Source organism: Mobula hypostoma, chromosome 16 (assembly GCF_963921235.1).
Source record: "Mobula hypostoma chromosome 16, sMobHyp1.1, whole genome shotgun sequence".
Classification (NCBI taxonomy): Eukaryota; Metazoa; Chordata; class Chondrichthyes; order Myliobatiformes; family Myliobatidae; genus Mobula; species Mobula hypostoma.
In genome coordinates, this window is record NC_086112.1 from 13,628,614 (window position 1) to 13,654,117 (window position 25,504).

Consider the following 25,504-nt stretch of genomic DNA (forward strand, 5'->3'; position numbering starts at 1 on the left):
CATCAAACTTGCAGCCACCATTTCCACTGGCAGCTCATTCCACAATCTCACTTGTTCCCCCTCAGTATTTCACATTTCACCCCTGACCTATGACCTCTATTCTAGACTTCATTTTTATTTTTTGTCTGCTTTCTTGTATAAATTGTGTATAATTTATGTTTAGTTTATGTTTTCCTTATGATCACTGTTTATACAATGCGATGTTCCTGTGATACTGTTTTCAATGCACATGTAGTTGTGTATAGAACAACAAACTCCACTTTGACTAGCATTAAAACTGTGATTTCAGTTGATTGCTTGCGAATGTCTTCATCATTCTAATTTCAGAACACTGAGGCACTTTTAAGGAATAAAAATACTATTAAAGATATTTTAAAAAGTGAAAATAAAAATTGCTGAAAATAATATATATAAAGCTACTGAACTCTATAGCCACTTCTTCCTGTTGACTTCTATGGGCACACTGAAACTCCACCAAAAAATGTTAATTTAGCTTATAGGCAGCACACTAGTGGTTAGTGTAACACTATTACAGCAGCACTGACCAAGGTTCAATTTCCAAAGCTGTCTGCAAGAGTGTGTATGTTCTCCCCATAACCATGTGTGTTTCCTCCGGTTGTTCCAGTTTCTACACATTTCAAAGACGTGTGTGTTAGTAGGGTCATTGGTCACATGGGTGTAATTGGGCATCACGGGCTCATTGGGATGGAAGGGCCTATTACCGTACTGTATTTCTAAGATATCAATAAAAGAGATTCAACAGGGAGATTCCCAGCTGTGAAGTTCACTCCTCTGTTGTCCAATAGAGCAGTGTAGTTATCATGATCATAAATTTAGCAGGGCTGGGAAAGTGGACTTCAGTTTCTGCCCAAAGTGTTCTGGGGTTCCACAGTTAACTGGGTTAAAGGTAGCAGTTTGACTGTATCTTTCAGCTCTGCATTAGAAGGTTTAATCTGACCTCTTGTGTTGGAAAACAAAAATAAATTTTATCTTCAGAATGGTTGTGCCAGTCAAGATGTTCTTAGACTAGAACTAACTAATTAGTTAAATGGTTATATTATATTCCCAGTAGATGCTTTGGGTATGTGAGACTCAGTAGTTTTAACAGAATATGTTTGTGTAAAATAAATCAGTACTAGAAGAAAACTTACTGAAGCTAAAATGTAACTTGGGACACAAATTAGAAATACAGTATTTGTCACTATCACTAAACAAGTGAATAGGCAGCTACCCCAAATATTGCTCATAAGGGTAGCAAGAGAAATTTTGATTAAGTTGCGGTAGGAACTTTCAGCTCTTTGAGTTACACACACAAAATGTTGGAGGAAATCAGCAAGTCAAGCAGCATCTATGAAGGGGAATAAACAAGTCAACATTTTGGGCCAAGACTCTACATCAGGACTGGAAAGAAAAGAGGTTGAAGCCAAAATAAGAAGGTGGTTGTTGGGAGGAGGGGAAGGAGTACAAGATGTAAAAGGTAGTTGACACCAGGTGAGGGGGATGGGGAATGAAGGGAGAAGTGAGAAGCTGGGAGAGGTAAAGTACTGAAGAAGGAGGAATCTGATAGGAGAGGCACGTGAACCATGGGAGATAAAAACTTGGAGGGGAATAAGCAGTCGTCATTTTGGGCCAAGACCTTTCATCAGGACTGGAAAGGAAGGGGACAAAAGCCAGAATAAGAAGGTGGGGAAGCAACTTTCTTTGAGTTGTTTTATGGGGTCATTGGTACCTAATTGGAATAGGTCATTTCACCTGCACAGTTATATCTAGAACAGAGCGACACAAGAATGACAGTGTAGATTTACACAATAAGTTCAGAAGAGATGTGATCACAATTTTTGTAGGATGGAATTCTACTAATTTGCACACCAAAATATTTTGCACGTTCAGGTTCAAAGCCCAACATATTTGTCATTGAGACAATCCTTGAACACGTGGCCAAGTTTCTGTCACTGGATCCAATTGCTGTGAAGCAGAAGAATCTGTATGCTCGGGGAGACCAAACACCAATGGGTTTTGTTCTGCCTTACTGCAGCATTCAGGACCTTTACTCGAGTGAGTTTGGAACTCTGTCATTATAGATTAAGATTTAATGAGAGCTTGTGTACTTGTACTAGAAGTAGGTGTTTATGTTTAGTCAACTGAAATTGTAAGCATTGACATAATTGTATATTTTGAATATTATCTGCAAATATATTTGTAAGATCCTTTATGTTTACTTCAAAACACATCATTTGTTTTGGAAGTCACATACAAAGACGGTACATAAATACTTTTGTAGACATGCCTATTTTTTCTTTTTAATGGACAGTTCTTACTTGTTCTAAACACAGGAGATTCTGCAGATACAGAGCAACGCATACAAAATACTGGAGGAACTCAATTGGTCAGGCAGTATCTATAGAGAGGAAAAATCATTTATTTATTATATGTACATCGAAACATGCAGTGAAGTGTTTTGTTGGTGTAGTGAACTGTGTTTAAAATAAATAAATATCCAAAGCACATCACTGAATTGGAGCAGTCTAACCCATTTTTCAGCATTTCACTGTATATGTTACGTGTACATGTTGCAATTAAACCTACACTTTTTTATCTTTATCTTTAATATGTGAGAGTTTTCACGTTACTCCTGAATATGATTCCCTTTTGTGCATAGATTACTGTTCAACTCTTTGCAGTCACAGATCAAATGACTTTTACTTTTGTCTCTATCCTACCTACTGATGAATTCACAAAATAATTCATTTTTTTCAAAAAAGCAACACACATCAAAAATGCTGGTGAACGCAGCAGGCCAGGCAGCATCTATAGGAAGAGGTACAGTTGACATTTCGGGCCGAGACCCTTCATCAGGACTAACTGAAAGAAGAGATAGTAAGAGATTTGAAAGGGGGAGGGGGAGGGGGAGATCCAAAAAAAAGCAATTACTTCAAATTAGCTATTTTACTTGGAAGTCTGGAAAACATGCGGGAGACATGGGAGCACAGTTTTTTCAGTTGCACCACCAAATGAAAAAAAAGTTAACGTTCAAATGACACACATAAAAGTTGCTGGTGAACGCAGCAGGCCAGGCAGCATCTCTAGGAAGAGGTACAGTCGACGTTTCAGGCCGAGACCCTTCGTCAGGACTAACTGAAGGAAGAGTGAGTAAGGGATTTGAAAGTTGGAGGGGGAGGGGGAGATCCAAAATGATAGGAGAAGACAGGAGGGGGAGGGATGGAGCCGAGAGCTGGACAGGTGATTGGCAAAAGGGATACGAGAGGATCATGGGACAGGAGGTCCGGGAAGAAAGACAAGTGGGGGCGGGGGACCCAGAGGTCTGCAGAATTCCTGTTGTTAACGTTCAAATGCTTTTGTTGGTTTCAATCTGAACAGCTCAGTTAACAAAAGCGGATGTGGCAGAACGCATGCAAGCAATTAAGAAGTTTAATGCAGAGAATGTGTGGAAGAAGAAAGGTCTGGCAGTGGTGCCCCTTAAGTACAGCCTCTTCTGGAGCTGGACATATTACCTGTGTGAGTATTGAAAAGGAACACACTCTGGTGGTACACCTGGGTAAGAGTGTAACTGAAAGGAGATTTTTGAGACATGGAAATATACTCAGTGGCTACTTTATTATGTACACCTGTACTCCTGCTTGTTAATGCAAATATCTAATCATGCAATCATGTGGCGGCAACTCCATGCATTAAAAGCGTGCAGACATGGTCAAGAGGTTGAGTTGTTGTTCACATCGAATGTCAGAATGGGGAAGAAATGTGATCTAAGTGACTTTAGCCATAGAATGACTGTTAGTGCCAGTTAGGGTGGTTTGAGTATCTCAGAAACTGCTGATTTCTTGGGATTTTCACATGCAACAGTCTGTAGAGGTTACAGAGAATGGTGCGAGAAACAAAAAGCACCCAGTGAGTGGCAGTTCTATGAGTGAAAACACCTTGAGAGAATTTAAAGGAGTATGGCCAGACTGGTTCAAGCTGACAGGACGGTAACAGCAGCGGAAATAACCATGCATTACAACAGTGATGCGTAGAAGAGCTTCTCTGCACAACATGTCGAACCTGAAGTCAGAAGACTATGCTAGATTCCATACCTGTACCTATTAAAATGGCTACTGAGTGTATACTGTCATAGATAAATTGTTTTCTGTAAGAAGACGCAGTGTTTTCACTTTTGGACACATCTTAAAATCACTATTTCAGTCTGTGTACATTTTTTTACAGAGAATTGTGGGTACATGGAATGCCCTGCCAGTGGTGGTGGTGAACACAGATACATAAGGGACATTTAAAAGATACTTAGAGATAGAATAATGGAGGGGTATGTAGGAGGGAAGGGTCAGATTGATCTTAGAGTAGGTTAAAAGGTTGGCACAACATTGTGGGCCGAAGGGCCTGTACTATGTCATATTGCTTTGTAAACAGAAGTGCATTTATTTTGCTTGGTACTGGGTTCTTCCTTTTGTCAAAAACAGTTTAGAGCATTAAAAACATCAAGGGAGTCCAAAACCTGGGGCATAAAATTAGGGCAAGAGGAAAAAGACCTACGAGGCATATTCTTCATGCAGAGGGTGGTGAGAATATGGAATGAGCTGCCACAGGAAGTGACTGAGGCAAGCAAATATTTAAGAAGCATTTGGATAGGTAGATGGAGGGGTGGAGCTTAGAGGGCTGTGGGCTGAACGCAGGAAATTTGGTCTAGTTTGGTGGGTACCATGGTCAGTATGGACTAATTGGGCTGAAGGGCCTGTATCCATGTTTTATTGTTCTATAACTCATTCTCGTTTAGCTTGAGCATAATTATAATTAGTCAGATTTAATCCCTTTGTACTATATCAGCAATTTGTCCTAACTGAAAAGAGGTTGGAGTTAAAGAATAAAGTTATTAGAGTAAATTTACTCATTGCTTGGTTGAGGTAGGAAGATGTTTGATAGCTCTGGGACTGTATTTGCTGGAGCTCAGAAGAATGAGGACAGATCTCATTGAAACCAAACAAGTCATTATTTAAAGCAGAGTTTGATCAGTTACTGATTAGTAAGGGGTCAAAGGTTATGGGGAGAAGGCAGGAGAATGAGGTTAGAGAGGGAAGATAAATTAGCCACGATAGAATGGCAGAGTAGACTTGATGGGATGAATGGCCTAATTCTGCTCTTCTGACTTACGGCCTTAAGTTAGCACTAATTTGACAAACTCAAGCAAATTGAAATAGATTACATTAAAATAGTAAATGGAAAACTTTTTATATCAGTGAATTTTAATGAACCTTGGTGTTAGGTGAGAGAATGATTTTTATTGAGTATTAAAATGTCACCCAGGAACAAATTGTGGTGTAATCTTCTTTGCGATATATATACCAAATCCATTTGGGCTTGACATAATCCAAATTTCCCGGCCAATAAGCAGGAACACTTATAGACACTTATCTGTCAGCAATAGACTGGAATATTGTTGGCTTTAGCTCTACCTGCTGAGCTCCTTGAGCTTACCCTATCCAGTAGATCATGGCTGATTTGATTTCAGTCTCATCTTGGTATCCCTGGCTATCTTTGTTAACCTTCCACTCCCTTCCTGAACAAGAATCTGCTACTTTAGCTTTTAAAAATATTCAAAGGCTCTGCTACCCCCTTGTGGAAGTCCAGATACTCAAAATTCTCAGTGAAATTATTCCACCTTCTCTCTGTCACAGAGAGAACCCTTACTTTTAATCAGTGATACCATGTTCTCGAATCTTCCACAAGCGGAAACATTTTCTTCTTGATTTCTTACTCTCATCTTTCCTTATTGGACAACGCATCCATAATATTGCAGCGATTTCTCCAATTTCCAATAATTTCTTCCCCCCTTCCCCTTCACTCTTTTTCCATTCTCCACTCTGGTTATCCTCTCATCTCTTCTCCTGACCTGTCCATCATCTCCCTCTGATTCCCCTCCTCTTCCCTTTCTACCATGATCCACTCTCCTCTTCCATCAGATTCCTTCTTTAATAGTTTTCATATATCAATAGCTTTCTCAATAAGGCATTGCCAAAGGTGACTTAAGCACCTACTAGACCCAGAATAAGAAAAGTTTATAGAATCCGAATCAAGTTTATCATCACTGACATATGTCGTGAAGTTGCGGAGTTGTAGCATACAGTAAAACACAGACACAGACACACACACACACACACACACACACACACCATCATTAAGAACTCCCGTCACCCAAGATGTGCCCTATTCTCATTGCTGCCATCAGGAAGAAGGTACAGAAGCCTGAAGGCATACTCAGCAATTCAGAAACAGCTTCTTCCCCTCTGCCATCCAATTTCTGAATGGACATTGAATCCATAAACACTACCTCAGTACTTTTTTGTTCTCTTTTTGCACTACTTATTTAATTTGACCCTTTTAATATATATATTTGCTGTAATGTACAGTTTTTATTATGTATGGCAATGTACGATATGTATATGCATATATACCCATGGCTGTGGCCATAGATTTTATCTGTAGTAGTCCTACATAGGAATATATTTGAAGATTCCCTTCAGAGCTGCACAGAGTCGCCATTCTTTGGTGCCAACTTAACAGGAAACCATCTTCTCATTGGCCTACTGTAAAGGGTAACCATCTGAAATGCCAGTTACAGTATGCATACAGAATTTTCTATACTTTCTCAGAGCACTTGAGTAATCAGCAAAGTTTTGTCCTTCTTCCTCAACTCAAAATATTACAGTTGGCATTTTGCTTGTCCATGGTAGTTTGAACAAACATTCTTGCATTCTTACTGGCTTTATCTGTATTTGGAATGTCCTTTTTTCCGGAATTCAATGTTATAGTTAACTTTGCCAAAGCTGGGACCACTTTAGAATCTGTATGTACTTATTGACCCTATCAACAATTAGAAAGCTCAAGTAATTCTTCACCTTGTCTCAACCATATTTTGTCTTCAACTGCAAAGGTTGAGAGAGCTAGGGCTTTTCTCTTTGGGGAAAGGAGGATAAGAGGTGACTTTTAGAGGTGTACAAGACGATAAGAGGCATAGATCAAGAGGGCAGCTTGTGCCTTTTTCACATTGTGGAAATGGCTATTACAAGGGCCATAATTTTAAGGTGATTGGAAAAAAGTATAGGGGGATGTCAGAGTTAAGTTATTTACACAGAGAGTGGTGGGTATATAGAATGCACTGTCAGGATGTTGGTAGAGACAGATACATTAGGAACATTTAAGGGACTTTTTGATAGGCACATGGCTGATAGAAAAATAGAGGTATATGTAGGAGGGAAGGGTTAGTGTGATTTTAGAGTAGGTTAAAGGGCCAGCACAACATCATGGTCCGAAAGGCCTGTACTGTGCTGTACTATTCTATGTACTATGCACTTTAGTTTAATTATGATGCACCATGTTTATTGTGTTTTGTAATGATTATTTATTTCAGGCACTGTTTCAATATTAGCCAGCGATGGTTCAGTGATAGTATCACATGGTGGAATTGAATCTGGTCAAGGCCTCGATACCAAGGTAGGCTGCTGAACCTGTGCACTAACTCAATGTTTGACACCATTTTTCTATGGGTTGGTATTTTTCCTTTCTTCCTTGAAATTTCTTGATTTCTTACCATTGCCTCTTAATTTTCCGACAGTAATCTCCTTTTATTTCATTCACTAGTTTTCCACTTGTTCCTTGTGTATAAAATGCAGGAGTAATCAAAATGATGAAGGGTCACAAAATGCTTAGCTAAAGAAGGTTGGTGCAGCTTGGAGACAAAGCAAATAATTCAAAGCATGTAGTTGGAGGTTTGGCTGTTGATGTTGTGGGGGAAGTAGTGAGAGGCAAGGTCAGAGTCAAATGAAGGGACAGTAACTGCCTTGCATTGACATTCTGGTCATTTTAAATTTGATTCATTGGTAAGTTCATAGCTAATATTGATTACAGGCATAGAATCAAATCCACTGGAGAGCAGTTCTCCATGGCTGTGAAGCTCATCATTGATGTTCCAGCTTCACTTTAGCCCAGAGTATTTCCTCAGCCACTAGTTACCTTCAACTAATGGGTTCAATGACATACAGTCTAACTACAATGGTAGAGGCAAATACTGTACATTGAGGCATTTAAAAAACTCTTACGTTGGGACATGGATGATAGGAAGGAACTGTTTGTTTGATTGATCTGTAGGTTTGATTTAAATGTAGGTTAAAAGGTCAGCACATGGGCTGAAGGGCCTGTACTGTTCTGTTCTCTAAGGTGTGAGAATGAGACTTAGTGTGGTTGAGAATGCAAGTTTGAAACCTTGGATGAACTGAGGTTTTCAGTAGATGAAGACTTAATCAGGGGAACTTTTGAATAGTTAAAACTGAAGGAGTCAAAAGCATGAAAGAGGACTGAAGAGCACATAGACTGAGATAGTTGGTGTTGGAGGTGACAATAAGCGAGTCCTTATGGTGTTGGTTTATTGTTGTCACATGTACCAAGATACAGTACAGTGAAAAGCTTGTCTAACATTTTGTTCATACAGATCAAGTCATTACACAGTGCAATTGGCTGGAATAAGGTAAACCAATAACAATGCAGAATAAAGTGTAAAAGCTACAGAGAAAGTGCAGTGCAGGTAAAGAATAAGGTATAAGATCATAACGAGGCAGATTGTGAGGCCAAGAGTCCATTTTATCGTACAGGAGGTACACTCCAGTGTCAGATTACAGCAGAATAGAAGCTGTCCTTGAGTCTGGTGATACGTGCTTTCAGACTTCTGTATCATTGTTTAAAGGATATAAGTACAGAAAACAAATTGGATGCAGCGGATTCAAAACGTGGTTGATTATAGAAGAACAGCAAGGATGTGGAGCTCGCGGCAGTAATATTCAAATAAAATAAAGGTGTGCAAATCTGGAAGTGAGATGAACAGTCGAACTGCACAAACATTGGGAATAGGCAGGATAACTGAAGAGATGTAACTGACTAACCTCAGTCTGTTTACAAGGGGGGAACAGAAAGCAATGTTTTGTAGCTCCTCCATTAATGGATAGGTGAGATTTGAACACAGATTGTTTGGAAACATCTGTAATTGCCTTTGCCTGAAAAGATAATGATTCATGGTCGTGGACCTGGAGTAGTGATGTGCAACTTTAGTCTGGGTCATTTCAGTTCTGGCATGAGTGGAAAACACATTTAAAGAATAGTCTGAATATTGAATTGTAGCAAATTTGGTCATGAAGTTGAAACAACTATGTACTTAGCAACTTGGATAAGAAGACAAAAGAAAAGTTGGCTGTGGGAGTCCAAGTTACAGTTAGATTAGTAAGAATTGAGGAATGTAGTGATTTAGCTACTGTGCAAAGGTCTTGGGTATATATGGATAGCTCGGGTGCCTAAGACTTTTGCACAATACTGTATTTCTCTATGTGAAGCGGAGAGCAAATTTGAAAAATTTGGCAGGAGCAAAAGATGTTGGGAATGGCAAGTGTAGAGTGCCACAGGAGGGTGTGGGACAGTTGGCACAGAAGGAGTGCTAGGAGCTGGGGCGGTGGTGCAAGTGTAGACACATCCTTGTCCTGAGACAGCAGGCAGTTTCACTTAATTCCAAATGATTGGTTTATTGATCATTACATAATGTCTCTCTGGTGCTTCCCGCTCCCCCTCCTCTGCCTTCCCCTTTTCCCAACCATAATTCCCCCCTTCCTGTGCCCTTTCCACTCTCAGTCAACAATAGAGACCCATATCAGAATCAGGACTTAGTCTTATACCTAAGATTTTTAAACAGTACTGTATTTTTATTTGTAGTTACAGCATGGTAATAGGCCCTTCTGGACCAACAAGCCCGCACCACAAAATTACACCAATACAACCAATTAACCTACAAAACCCATGTGCCTTTGGACTGTGGGAGGAAACTGAAGCACCTGGAGGGAACCCACATAGTCACAGGGGGAATGTACAAACTCCTTGCAGAGAGTGATGCAATTAAATCTGGATTGCTGGTGCTGTAATAACACTACATTTACCTTTACGCCACTGTGTGCTGCTCTTGTGGTGGGTGATTTGAAAAAGAAGAGATCAATTCCAGTTCTGTTATATGTTTTGATTATTTTAATATTAAAATAAGTGATTTCTACTTTCAGGTTGCTCAAGTATGTGCCTACACGTTGGGAATTTCAGTTGACTACGTCTCCATAAAACCAACCGCAACCAATAGCAGTCCAAACTCTGGCGCCACAGGTGGCAGTATCAGCAGTGAGCTTAACTGTCTGGTAAGGCATTTGCAGTACATTAAACAGTGTGCAGTTCTGTTAAGGTTAACCATCAATGTCCAGAAAAAGCTTTCAGTTTCAATTATTTTATGATTGAATTTCGTCATTTCCTGCCTCTAATGGTAATTGATAAATGTTATCTTAGGGAAAATGTTGAAAGTGGATTTGTGGCAGGCTTCAACTTGGCTATTCCCAGTGCGCTCTGACCAAAGTTCTCCCTCTAGAGATGCAGGTATTGGTACCTTACCTGCACTCAGTACACAAAAAATGCTGGAGGAACTCAGCAGGTCAGGCAGCATCTACAAGGGAAATGAACAGTAGATATTTTGGGCTTAGACTGTTCATCAGGAAGTGAAACGAAGGAGGCAGAAGCCAGGTTGGAGGAGCAACACATCGTATTCCATCTAGGTAGCTTCCAACCTAATGGCATGAACATTGACTTCTAACTTTCCTACCCCCATCTCCGGTAGAATTTTTCAATTCCTTATTCTGGTTAACCTCTCACCCTCCTCTTCTCACCTGCTCATCTCCTCCATCTGCTGTTCCCCTTTCTTCCATAGTCCACTCTCCTTTCCTATCAGACTCTGTTTCAGCCTTTTACCTTTTCCACCTATCACCCCCCAGTTTCTTATTTCATATCCCTTCCCCCTCACCTGGCTTCACCCGTCATCTTATAGCTTGTAGTCCTTTCCCTCCATGTTCTTATTCTGGCTTCTCTCTCCTTCCCTTTCCAGTCCTGATGAAGGTCTCAGCCTGAAACATTAACTGATTATTCCTCTCCAAAGATGCTGCCTGACCTGCTCAGTTCCTCCAGCATTTTGTGTGTGTGTGTTTCTCTGGATCTCCCGCATCTGTGTATGTGTTTAGGACTGGGGTGCACTCTATACGGTGAGATGCAGCTCTTCCCAGTTTGTTGCACACCACCTATAGGCACTAATCTTACGGAATAGTGAGATCATTTGAATCGTACTCACACAGCATGGAAACAGACATCTCTGCCCACTATATCCATGCTGAATATTTTGCTCCTCCACACCCTGCCAGGACTGGTGGTAGATAAAGATGCATTAGGGGCATTTAAGGAACTCCTAGATAGGCACAATGATGGTAGAAAAATGGAGGGCTCTATGGGAGGGAAGGGTTAGGTTGATCTTTCTTTCTTTTTAAATCTTTTTATTGAATTAGTACACGAAAGGTAAAACATATAGGAACTAATACACTGTTGTGATATAAATTTACAAGAGATATTAATACATAAAAAAATACAAACAGTGCAGTTTAGTTATAAAATAACGAGGTAATATAGTAGTATACTAATTTTCCATATATATCAATAAAGAGAAGAAAAAACCCCAAAAAAAACCCCACCGTGCGACTAACCTAAAAATCAAAGCAAAGCAATGGGCTAACTAGGTACCAAGTAGACTTAAACAACTTAAACAATCACATCCTCAAACCCGACCTCCATTAATAACAATTAAAAACCAAGAAGGGAATGTAAATATGGTCAAAGAGAAAAAAAAAGTTACATTAAATGAAAATGTTGAATAAAAGATCTCCAGGTCTGTTCAAATTTAACTGAAGTATCATAAAAGGAAGAGGTGCAGTCGACGTTTCAGGCCGAGACCTTTTGACGAAGGGTCTCAGCCTGAAACGTCGAATGCACCTCTTCCTAGAGATGCTGCCTGGCCTGCTGCGTTCACCAGCAACTTTTATGTGTGTTGCTTGAATTTCCAGCATCTGCAGAATTCCTGTTGTTTGAAGTACCATAAAGATTACTTCTGATTTTTTCCAAATTTAGACATAGTATTGTTTGAGAAAACCAAAAAAACGTAGTTGGGGCAGGTTGATCTTCGTGTAGGTTTAAAGGTCGACACAACATCGTGGGCTGAAAGGCCAATACTGTGCAGTTGTGCTCTTTGTTCTATGTTCTATGTTCTAATTCCCTTTGCCTGCATTAGAATCACATCTCCCATTCCTTGCTGATTTAAGTATCTAAGTACCTCTTAAACATAGTATTGTATCTGATTCCACCACCTTCTCTATCAGCATGTTCCAGACATCAGGCACTCTCTGCATGAAACAAAAACCTAACCCCCTTTGATCCCTTTTAAATATTGTCCCTCTCACTTTAAGTCTATGACCCCTTGTTTCTGATGGTCCTGCCTTTGGAAAAAGATTTTAACTGTCATATCTATGCTTCAGTTAATGTTACATGCTTCTCTCTGGCCAGCTCTTTAATGGAAAAAATGTCATGAGCTTATCAGGCCGACAACTTGTTCTTGCTCCAGTTTCTTCAGGTACAAGATTGTTACTAATAAATCTGGTATCGAAAAGACTTGTGTACCTAGAGTGACGTGTGGAAGTGTGAGAAAAGGCGTTGTGGTAGCGTAGTGGTTAGCGTAACGCTTTACAGTTCCAGCAGTTAGTGTTCATTTCCCACCACTGTCTGTAAGGAATTTGTATGTTCCCCCTTTAACTACGTGGGTTTCGTCTGGGTGTTGCAGTTTCCTCCCACGTTACAAACACCTACGGGTTAGGGTTAGTAAATTGTGAGTATGCTATGTTGGCACCCGAAGCATGGCATCACTTGTGGGCTGCTCCCAGCACATCCTCAGAATGTGTTGGTCATTGTTGCATACACATTTCACTGTATGTTTTGATGTACATGTGACACATAAAGCTATTTTTATAAGTAAAGTAATTTAATGCAGAACTTAGATCCTTGTGGAATTGGTAATATAAGGTCTTGGAAAAAGGATGGGTCGTTGAATAGTGTTGGGCTCTTTGTGGTTCCCTCTTTGTCCTGACTAATTATGTGATGTGATTTCTACACAGGGTGTACAACGCTGTTGTGAGATTCTGAAGGACAGAATAAAGCCGGTGAGGGACAAGCTTCCACCGGGAATATCCTGGAAGAACCTGGTGGCAGCCTGTTTTCAAGCCAAGGTGAATCTGACTGTGCAGGACTGGTAAGTAATTCGATTGAGCCTCTTTGGATAAAGTTAGTGAACTCTGATTAATCTTTGCTTTAAAAGTTTAAAACAGAAGGAAGATGATCTGGGGCAATTTCTGTGGTCCGGATTTTCTCTTGTCTGGCAACAGGCAGACTCCATGGCTGAGTATGTAGTGCTGTCAAAATCTGGGTGTAAGGAGATGCAGTAGATGTGGTGTACTTGGATTTTCAGAAGGCCTTTGACAAAGTGCCGCACATGAGGCTGACAAGAGCCCATGGAATTACAGGGAAGTTACTAGCATGGGTGGAGCATTGGCTGACCAGCAGAAAACAGAGAGTGAGAATAAAGACCATAAGACAAAGGAGCAGAAGTCGGCCATTTGGCCCATCGAATCTGCTCCGCCATTTTATCATGAGCTGATCCATTCTCCCATTTAGTCCCACTCCCCCACCTTCTCACCATAACCTTTGATGCCCTGGCTACTCAGATACCTATCAATCTCTGCCTTAAATACACCCAATGACTTGGCCTCCACTGCTGCCCGTGGCAACAAATTCCATAGATTCACCACCCTCTGACTAAAAAAATTTCTTTGCATTTCTGTTCTGAATGGGCGCCCTTCGATCCCTAAGTCATGCCCTCTCGTACTAGACTCCCCCACCATGGGAAACAACTTTGCCACATCCACTCTGTCCATGCCTTTCAACATTCGAAATGTTTCTATGAGGTCTCCCCTCATTCTTCTAAACTCCAAGGAATACAGTCCAAGAGTGGACAAACGTTCCTCATATGTTAACCCTCTCATTCCCGGAATCATTCTAGTGAATCTTCTCTGTACTCTCTCCAACGTCAGCACATCCTTTCTTAAATAAGGAGACCAAAACTGCCCACAGTACTCCAAGTGAGGTCTCACCAGCACCTTATAGAGCCTCAACATCACATCCCTGCTCCTATACTCTATTCCTCTAGAAATGAATGCCAACATTGCATTCGCCTTCTTCACCACTGACTCAACCTGGAAGTTAACCTTAAGGGTATCCTGTACGAGGACTCCCAAGTCCCGTTGCATCTCAGAACTTTGAATTCTTTCCCCATTTAAATAATAGTCTGCCCTTTTATTTCTTCTGCCAAAGTGCATAACCATATACTTCCCAAAATTGTACAAACCCCATTTCCAGAAAAGTTGGGATATTTTCCAAAATGCAATAAAAACAAAATTCTGTGATATGTTAATTCATGTGAACCTTTATTTAACTGACAAAAGTACAAAGAAAAGATTTTCAATAGTTTTACTGACCAACTTAATTGTATTTTGTAAACATACACAAATTTTGAATTTGATGGCTGCAACACACTGAACAAAAGTTGGGACAGAGGCACGTTTACCATTGTGTTACATCACCTTTCCTTTTAATAACACTTTTTAATCGTTTTGGAACTGAGGATACTAATTGTAGTAGATTTGCAATTGGAAATTTTGTCCATTCTTGCTTGATATAAGACTTCAGCTGCTCAACAGTCTGTGGTCTCAGTTGTCTGATTCTCCTCTTCATGATGCACCATACATTTTCAATAGGAGATAGATCTGGACTGGCAGCAGGCCAGTCAAGCACACGCACTCTGTGTCTACAAAGCCACGCTGTTGTAGCCCGTGCAGAATGTGGTCTGGCATTGTCCTGCTGAAATAAGCATGGACGTCCCGGGAAGAGACGTCGCCTTGATGGCAACATATGTCTCTCTAAAATCCTAATATATGCCTCAGAGTCAATGGTACCTTCACATACATGCAACTCACCCATGCTGTGGGTACTGATGCACCCCCATACCATCACAGATGCTGGCTTTTGCACCTTTTGCTGATAACAATCTGTATGGTCATTTTCATCTTTGGCACGGAGAACTCGACGCCCGTTTTTTTCTGAAAACTAGCTGAAATGTGGACTCATCTGACCACAGCACACGGTTCCACAGTCTTTCGGTTCCATCTGAGATGAGCTCGGGCCCAGAGAACTCGCCGGCATTTCTGCATAGAGTTGATGTATGGCTTCCTCCTTGCGTAATACAGTTTCAAGTTGCACTTCTGGATGCTGCGACGGACTGTGTTGAGTGACAATGGTTTTCTGAAGTACTCCTGAGCCCAGGTGGCTATAATTGTCACAGTAGCATGATGGTTTCTTAGGCAGTGCCACCTGGGGGCTCGAAGATCACGCGCATTCAACAGTGGTTTCCGACCTTGCCCTTTACGCACTGAGATGCCTCTGAATTCTCTGAATCTTTTCACAATATTATGTACTGTAGATGTTGAAAGACCTAAATTCTCTGCAATCTTGCGTTGAGAAATGTTCCTTTTGAACTGACTAACAATTCTCTCACGAATTTTGGCACAAAGGGGTGAGCTACGACCCATCCTTGCTTGCAAAGACTGAGCCTTTGATGGATGCTACTTTTATACCCAGTCATGATACCTCACCTGCTACCAATTAGCCTGCTTAATGTGGAGTCTTCCAAACCGGTGTTACTTGAATATTCTGTGCACTTTACAATCTTATTTTAACTCTGTCCCAGCTTTTGTTGAGTGTGTTGCAGCCATCGAATTCCAAATTTGTGTATATTTACAAAATACAATTAAGTTGGTCAGTAAAACTATTGAAAATCTTTTCTTTGTACTTTTGTCAGTTAAATAAAGGTTCACGTGAATTAACATATCTCAGATTTTTGTTTTTATTGCATTTTGGAAAATATCCCAACTTTTCTGGAAATGGGGTTTGTATTTCATTTGCCACTTCTTTGCCCATTCTTCCAATCTATCCAAGTCTCTCTGCAGACTCTCCATTTCCTCAGCACTACCGGCCCCTCCACCTATCTTCGTATTGTCAGCAAACTTAGCCACAAAGCCATTTATTCCATAATCCAAATCGTTGATGTACAATGTAAAAAGAAGCAGCCCCAACACGGAACCCTGTGGAACACCACTGGTAACCGGCAGCCAACCAGAATAGGATCCCTTTATTCCCACTCTCTGTTTCCTGCCAATCAGCCAACGCTCTATCCACGTATGTAACTTTCCTGTAATTCCATGGGCTCTTATCTTGTTAAGTAGCCTCATGTGTGGCACCTTGTCAAAGGCCTTCTGAAAATCCAAATATACAACATCCACTGCATCTCCCTTGTCTAGCCTACTTGTAATTTCCTCAAAAAATTGTAATAGGTTTGTCAGGCAGGATTTTCCTTTAAGGAATCCATGCTGAGTTCTACCTATCTTGTCATATGCCTCTAGGTACTCTGTAGCCTCATCCTTGACAATCGACTCCAACAACTTCCCAACCATCAATGTCAAGCTAACAGGTCTATAATTTCCTTTCTGCTTCCTTGCCCCCTTCTTAAATAGCGGAGTGACATTTGCAATCTTCCAGTCCTCCGGAACCATGCCAGAATCTACTTTTGAAAGAATAAAGGCTGGCTGCTGGTTACCAGTGGAGTTCCCCAGGGGTCAGTGTCTGGACCACTGCTTTTTACGATGTATGTCAGTGATTTGGACTATGGGATTAATGGATTTGTGGCTAAATTTGCCAATGATACAAAGATAGGTGGAGGAGCAGGTAGTGTTGAGGAATCAGAGAGACTTAGATAGTTTAGGGGAATGGGCAGAGAAGTGGCAAATGAAATACAATGTTGGAAAGTGTATGATCATGCACTTTGGTGGAAGAAATAAAAGGGCAGATTATTATTTAGATGGGGAGAGAATTCAAAATGCAGAGATGCAAAGGGACTTGGGAGTCCTCGTGCAGAATACCCTAAAGGTTAACCTCCAGGTTGAGTCAGTGGTGAAGAAGGCAAATGCAAAGTTGGCATTCATTTCTAGAGGTATAGAATATAAGAGCAGGGATTTGATGTTGAGGCTCTATAAGGAACTCGTGAGACCACATTTGGAGTATTGTGTGCAAATTTGGGTCCTATTTTAGAAAGGATATACTGACATTGGAGAGGGCTCAGAGAAGATTCACAAGAATCATTCCAGGAATGAAAGGGTTACCATATGAGAAACATCTGGCAGTGCTTGAGCTGTATTCCCTGGAGTTCAGGAGAATGAGCGGGTATCCCATAGAAACATTCAGAATGTTAAAAGACCTGAACAGATTAGATATGGCAAAGTTATTTCCCATGGTGGGGGAGTCTAGGACAAGAGGGCATGACTTCAGGATTGAAGGATGTCCATTTAGAACAGAGATGTTGAGAAATTACTTTAGTCAGAGGGTGGTAAATCTGTGGAATTTGTTGCCACAAGTGGCTGTGGAGGCCAAGTTGTTGGGTGCATTTAAGGCAGAGATAGATAGGTTCTTGATTATCCAGGGCATCAAAGGGTATGAGGAGAAGGCAGGGGAGCAGGGATGACTGGAAGAATTGGATGAGCCGATGATTGAGTTGCGGAGCAGACTCAATGGGGCGAATGGCTACTTCTGCTCCTATATCTTATGGTCTTATTTAAAAACTGTTAGCTTTAAGCAGTGTAGTAGTGTTTAATAGCCACATGACATGCATGTAACTGACGTTAGTTAGAAAATGTTCAGAAATAGTCGCTTGTACAATTTAAGTGACATAGTGTCCCAAGTAAACAAAGGGAATCTGGCTATTTTCTCAATTTGTTTTTGTTCTTTAAGAGTTGTCCCAATACTAATCCTTGCTAAATAAAAACACTGGTCATGGACCTCCAGCCAGAATAATAGCCTTCCACTCCACTCTGTCTTCTTTGGGCACATAATGAGCTTGCTCTGCATAAATAGACTGCCTTTTTTAAAAATACATCAGTGATGACAAATCATTATCCTTATCTATAAAATGCTTTGTATTCTGAGGTGGTACTCTGTGTGTAAGTATTCTTCAGTTACTCCCCTATACACAATCACTTATAATAGATTATCTTCAAGCTGCTGTGCCTAAATAAGTTTTCAATTTCCAGTATGTTATTTTTGGCACTTGTTGGAAGTTCACAACTACAGGTGCGCTGGGCAGTCCGCTATCTTAAGCACAAAAAACTCTGCAGATACTGGAAATACAAAGCACCACACAAAATGCTGGAGGAACTCAGCAAGTCAGGCAGCATCTATGGGGTGAATAGACAGTAGACATTTCGGGCCGAAATCCTTCTTCAGAACTGGAAAGGAAGGGGGGAGATGCCAGAATAAAAAGAAAACTCTCTGATACATTATAGCAATCAGTGAAACTTGGCTACAGGAGGGGCAGGACTGGCAGCTTAATATTCCAGGGTTCCGATGTTTCAGATGTGATCAAGGCAGAGGAATGAAAGGTGGGGGAGTAGCATTGCTTGTTAGGGAAAATATTACAGCAGTGCTCAGGCAGGACAGATTAGAGGGCTTGTCTACTGAGTCCTTATGGGTGGAGCTGAGAAACAGGAAAGGTGTGGCCACATTAGTGGGATTGTATTACAGACCACCCAATAGTCAACGAGAATTGGAAGAGCAAATCTGCAGAGAGATAGTAGGCAACTGCAGGAAACATAAAGTTGTGGTGGTAGGGGATTTTAATTTTCCATATATTGATTGGGACTCCCATACTGTTAGGGGTCTAGATGGTTTAGAGTTTGTAAAATGTGTTCAGGAAAGTTTTCTAAATCAATATATAGAGGGACCAACTAGAGGGGATGCAATATTGGATCTCCTGTTAGGAAACGAGTTAGGACAAGTGACGGAAGTCTGTGTAGGGGAGCACTTTGGTTCCAGTGATCGTAACACCATTAGTTTCAACTTGATCATGGACAAGGATAGATCTGGTCCTAGGGTTGAGGTTCTGAACTGGAAGAAGGCCAAATTTGAAGAAATGAGAAAGGATCTAAAAAGCGTGGATTGGGACAGGTTGTTCTCTTCAAAGATGTGATTGGTAGGTGGGAAGCCTTCAAAGGGGAAATTTTGAGAGTGCAGAGTTTGTATGTTCCTGTCAGGATTAAAGGCAAAGTGAATAGGAATAAGGAACCTTGGTTCTCAAGGGATATTGCAACTCTGATAAAGAAGAAGACGGAGTTGTATGAAATGTATAGGAAACAGGGAGTAAATCAGGTGCTTGAGGAGTATAAGAAGTGCAAGAAAATACTTAAGAAAGAAATCAGAAGGGCTAAAAGAAGACATGAGGTTGCCTTGGCAGTCAAAGTGAAGGATAATCCAAAGAGCTTTTACAGGTATATTAAGAGCAACAGGATTGTAAGGGATAAAATTGGTCCTCTTGAAGATCAGAGTGGTCAGCTATGTGCGGAACCAAAGGAAATGGGGGAGATCTTTAATAGGTTTTTTGCGACTGTATTTACTAAGGAAACTGGCATGAAGTCTATGGAATTAAGGGAATCAAGTAGTGAGATCATGGAAACTGTACAGATTGAAAAGGAGGAGGTGCTTGCTGTCTGTAGGAAAATTAAAGTGGATAAATCCCCGGGACCTGACAGGGTGTTTCCTCGGACCTTGAAGGAGACTAGTGTTGAAATTGCGGGGGCCCTGGCAGAAATATTTAAAATGACGCTGTCTACGGGTGAAGTGCCGGAGGATTGGAGAGTGGCTCATGTTGTTCCGTTGTTTAAAAAAGGATCAAAAAGTAATCCGGGAAATTATAGGCCGGTAAGTTTAATGTCGGTAGTAGGTAAGTTATTGGAGGGAGTACTAAGAGACAGAATCTACAAGCATTTGGATAGACAGGGACTTATTAGGGAGAGTCAACATTGCTTTGTGCGTGGTAGGTCATGTTTGACCAATCTGTTGGAGTTTTTTGAGGAGGTTACCAGGAAAGTGGATGAAGGGAAGGCAGTGGATATTGTCTACATGGACTTCAGTAAGGCCTTTGACAAGGTCCTGCACGGGAGGTTAGTTAGGAAAATTCAGTCGCTAGGTATACATGGAGAGGTGGTAAATTGGATTAGACATTGGCTCAATGGAAGAAGCCAAAGAGTGGTAGTAGAGAATTGCTTCTCTGAGTGGAGGCCTGTGACTAGTGGTGTGCCACAGGGATCAGTGTTGGCTCCATTGTTATTTGTCATCTATATCAATGATCTGGATGATAATGTGGTAAATTGGATCAGCAAATTTGCTGATGATACAAAGATTGGAGGTGTAGTAGACAGTGAGGAAGGTTTTCAGAGCCTGCAGAGGGACTTGGACCAGCTGGAAAAATGGGCTGAAAAATGGCAGATGGAGTTTAATACAGTCAAGTATGAGGTATTGCACGTTGGAAGGACAAACCAAGGTAGAACATACAGGGTTAATGGTAAGGCACTGAGGAGTACAGTAGAACAGAGCGATCTGGGAATACAGATACAAAATTCCCTAAAGGTGGCATCACAGGTAGATAGGGTCGTAAAGAGAGCTTTTGGTACATTGGCCTTTATTAATCAAAGTATTGAGTATAAGAGCTGGAATGTTATGATGAGGTTGTATAAGGCATTGGTGAGGCCGAATCTGGAGTATTGTGTTCAGTTTTGGTCACCAAATTACAGGAAGGATATAAATAAGGTTGAAAGAGTGCAGAGAAGGTTTACAAGGATGTTGCCAGGACTTGAGAAACTCAGTTACAGAGAAAGGTTGAATAGGTTAGGACTTTATTCCCTGGAGCGTAGAAGAATGAGGGGAGATTTGATAGAGGTATATAAAATTATGATGGGTATAGATAGAGTGAATGCAAGCAGGCTTTTTCCACTGAGGCAAGGGGAGAAAAAAACCACAGGACATGGGTTAAGGGTGAGGGGGGAAAAGTTTAAAGGGAACATTAGGGGGATCTTCTTCACACAGAGAGTGGTGGGAGTATGGAATGAACTGCCAGATGAGGTGGTAAATGCGGGTTCTTTTTTAACACTTAAGAATAAATTGGACAGATACATGGATGGGAGGTGTATGGAGGGATATTGGTCCGTGTGCAGGTCAGTGGGACTAGGCAGAAAATGGCTCGGCACAGTCAAGAAGGGCCAAAAGGCCTGTTTCTGTGCTGTAGTTTCTATGGTTTCTATGATACCATCACTGACCTCATTAACTCTGGAGAATTCCCGTCCACAGCCACCAAACATAGTTCCCTAACTCCGCACTGCTTGCTTCTACCTCCTACTCAAGATCCACAAATGTAACTGTCCGGGTAGGCCCATTTTTCTGTCTGTTAGTGCCCCACTGAACTCGTATCCTTCTATCTCAACTCCATTCTATCCCGTTAGTTTAGTCCTTTCACACCTACGTCCACGACCCTTCTCATGCTTTCAACCTCCTCACTAACTTTCAAGTCCCTGGCCCTGATTGCCTCATCTTCACCCTGGATATCCATTTCTATCCTCCATCAAGAAGGGCTTGTAGCTCTCTGCTTCTTTATCAACAAGAGAACCAACCAGTTGCCCTCCACCACCATCCTTCTCAGAACTGGAGCTCACCCTCAAGAATTTCTCCTTCAGCCCGTCCCACGTTCTCCAGACTTTGAGTAGCCATGGGCACCCGCATGGGTCCCAGCTGTGCCTACCTTTTCATTGGCTATGTAGATCTGTCCATGTTCCAAGCCTTCCCCAGTACTGCTCATAATTCTTCCTCTACTGCATTGGTGCTGCCTCATGAAGCCCTCATCGATTTCATCAATTTTGCCTCTAACTTCCACCCTCCCCTTAAAATTAGCCTGGTCCATATCTGACAACACCCCCTACCCTTTCTCGATCTATCTGTCTCCATCTCTGGAGATAAACTGTTAATGACATCTTTTGTGTATCGACTCATTCCCACGGTTATCTTGACTGTACCACTTCACAACCTGTCTTCTGTAAAAGTGATATTCCCTTTTATCGGTTTCTCCATCTCTGCCGCATCTATTCCCAGGATGAGGCTTTCCTTTCCAAGTTACCAGAGATGTCCTCCTCCTTCAAAGAATGGGGTTTTCCTTCTACTGCCATTAATGCTGCCCTCACCCACTTCTCCTTTTGCCAGACATCTTCTTCCTTCCGCTTAATCAGTGATAGAGTTTCTCTTGTCTCACCTTCAACTCCATGAGCTTCCGTATCTAACACGTCATTCTCCACAACTTCCACCATCTCAAAAGAGTTCCTACCACTAAACATATCTTTACCTCCTCCCCACTTTCTGCAGGATCTCTCCCTCAGTGATTCCCTTGTCAATTTGTCCCTTCCCACTAATCTCCCTCCTGGCATTTATTCCTGTAGGCAACCAAAGTGCTATACCTGCCTACTCACCTCGTCCCTCACCTCTATTCAGGGCCTCAAACAGTCCTTCCAGGTGAGGGAACACTTCACCTACAAATATGTTGGGGTCATCAATTGTACCTGGTACTCCCAGTGCAATCTCCTCTGCATTGGTGAGACATCATAAATTGGGGGACCGCTTCTTCAAGCACCTCCGCTTCATCTGCCAACAGCAGATCTGACTGGTGGCCCAACATTTTAATTCCAATTCCCATTCCTGTTCCAATATGTCTGTCCATGGCCTCCTGTTGTGCCATGATGAGGCTACCCTCAGGGTGGCGGAGCAACACCTTATATTCTGTCTGGTTAGCCTCTAACCTAATGGCATGAATAAAGATTCCTCTTCCGGTAAAAAACATTTTCCCTCCGTCTTTCCTCTTCTTCTGTTCCCCACTCTGTCCTTTTACCTCTTCTCACCTGCCTATCACCTCCCCCTGTGTCTCCTCCTCCTTCCTTTTCTCCTATGGTTCACTCTCCTCTCCTATCAGATTTCTTCCTCTACAGCCCTTTAACTTTCCTACCACCTGGCTTCATCTTTCACCTTCTGGCTATCGTTCTTCCTCGCTATCTTTCCGTTTCCTTTCCAATCCTGAAAAAGGGCCTCGGCCAGAAACATTGATTGTTTGTTCATTCCATGGAAGCTGCCTGACCTCTGAGTTCCTGCAGCATCTTGTGAGTGTTGGAATATCTGTCACCTTTCTATAGTGTTACTCTGAATGCAAAGGTAAATTGATCAAAAGATGAAATGTGTAAATGTAGTAATTAATGTATGAAATTAATTAGAAAACATATTAAAATTAATATTTCTTTATAATGTATTTATATTTTCTCCTGTCGCCAACCACACTTATCTGTCAATATGTGCACAGTGCCCAAGAAATAATAGGTGATGTATTTTAGACTGGAAAGTAATACAAAAGAATAGCTGCATCAAGAGTTAATATTATTTGCCATATATTGTACATTTACTCATATTAGAAATTTGCTGTAGTGTCTTGGTCAGGACATAACATGCAACAAAAAACAACATTCAACTATTATAGAGAATAAGTAATTACATTAAAAAATAAAATCAGAGGTTAAAGAATTGACATAGAATAAATTATGTCTAAATACATAAATTCCAGCATGTATTTACAACATAAACAGCATAATAAAAAGTGGTTTAAAGTGTTTACAGTTCAGTGTAGTGACAGGGGTAATAGATGGAGGAGGGTGGGGGCTAAATAAAATGGTTGATCAGATTAATTGCCTGTGGGAAGACACTTGTAAGATGGCGTGAAATTTGTTTTAATAACCCCCAGCCACCCAGAGCTCCAATCTGCTAATTAAATTTGCTATATTGATTGGCCTTATCTCAAACACCTATTGACATCATTGGATCTGGGGTTGAGAGGATAAACAGCTTCAAGTTCCTCAGCATCCACATCACCGAGGACCTCACGTGGTCTGTACACACCAGCTGTGTGGTGAAAAAGGCATAACAGTGCTTCTTTCACCTCAGACGGTGGAGGAAGTTAGGTATGGATCCCCAGATCTTAAGAACTTTCTACAGGGGCACAATTGAGAGCATCCTGACTGGCTGCATCACTGCCTGGTGTGGGAACAGTATCTCCCTTAATCGCAGAACTCTGCAGAGAGTAGTGTGGACAGCCCAGCACATTTTAGTTGTGAACTTTCCATGATTCATGATATTTACAAGGACAGGTGTTTAAAAAGGGCTCGTAGGATCACTGGGGACACAAGCCATCCCAACCACAATGTATTCCAGCTGCTACCATCCAGGAAGCGGACTGCAGTATAAAAGCCAGGACACGGGAGTGTACTCTATATTACATTGACTGTTCTATTTATTATAAATTATTATAAATTACTATGATTGCACATTGCACATTTATATGGAGACGTAACATAAAGAATTTTACTCCTCATGTATGTGAAGGATGTAAGAAATAAAGTCAATTCAATTCAATAGCACTTTTCAGAAGGTAGATTTTGGAAAAGGCAGTTTGCAGGGTGGGTAGTGTCTGCAGTAATTTTTCCTGCTTGCGCACATGTCCTGCAACAACGGTAGACTGTAGCCAATGTCCTTCCCTGCTGACCGGACAGATTCTGTAGTTTTCGTATGTTGCGAGAGGATGCCTCTACCCTATCATCCTCTTCTGACTTCAGTCAAAGGCATGATAAGGATGTAGACACTGTGCAGGAGTGATTGTGTGCATGTTCCTCCTCCCAACCTTACATTTCCTGTAGATTGGTACCATTTCACCTATTATAAACATTCCCTTTAATTGCAAATTATGTAAATAAGTGGACACAGTCCAGTGGTGTTTATGTGCACTGTGTGTGTGTGTGTGTGTGTGTGTGTGTGTGTGTGTGTGTCTGTTTGTGTGTGCATGCGTGCACAGATAAGGCATAGACCGGTACAGCACAATAACAGGCCCTTTGGTCCACAATGTTGTGCCAGACCAACTAAATTAGTAATCAAATAGCCAATGAAACTAGTTCCTTCTTCCTACACAATGTCCATATCCTTCCATTTTCCTCACATGGATGTGTCTGTCTAAACGTCTCTTAAAAGTCACTAATGTATCTGCCTCTACCACCACCCTAGGCAGCACATACCAGGCACCCACCACTCTCTCGCGGGGGGGGGGGACTTGCCACTTGCATCTCCTTTGGAATTGCCCCCTCTCACCTTAAATGTATGCCCTCTAGTATTAGACATTCCAACCCAAGGGAAAAAGAAAAATGATATTTTCTGCCTATTCTATCTCATCATCATCATTATGTGGTGTGTTATAGGATATGGTCAATCATGATCCCATGACCATGATTATTCTTGGCAAACTTTCTACAGAACTCGTTTGCCATTGCCTTCATCTGGACAGTATCTTTACAAGATGGGTGACCCCAGCCATTATCAATACTCTTCAGAAATTGTCTGCCTGATGTCAGTGGTCACATAACCAGGACTTGTGATGTGCACCTGTTGCTCATATGACCATCCACCACCTGCTCCCTTGGTTTCACGTGAACCTGTTCAGGGAGCTAAGCAGATGCTACATCTTGCCCAAGAGTGACCTGCAGACTAGCAGAGG

General features: G+C 41.4%; 1 protein-coding gene across 12 annotated transcripts in view; it reads left to right on the forward strand.

Annotated features, from left to right (window-relative positions):
• LOC134357228 (xanthine dehydrogenase-like) overlaps positions 1-25,504 on the forward strand; it is a 123,871-nt gene that overhangs the window by 86,120 nt on the left and 12,247 nt on the right. For all 12 annotated transcript variants that reach the window (XM_063068549.1, XM_063068539.1, XM_063068546.1 and 9 more), the window contains 5 exons: positions 1,891-2,055; positions 3,379-3,516; positions 7,418-7,500; positions 10,098-10,226; positions 13,065-13,198. In XM_063068549.1, the coding sequence (XP_062924619.1) occupies positions 1,891-2,055; positions 3,379-3,516; positions 7,418-7,500; positions 10,098-10,226; positions 13,065-13,198 (649 nt within the window). The remainder of the gene's footprint in view (positions 1-1,890; positions 2,056-3,378; positions 3,517-7,417; positions 7,501-10,097; positions 10,227-13,064; positions 13,199-25,504) is intronic.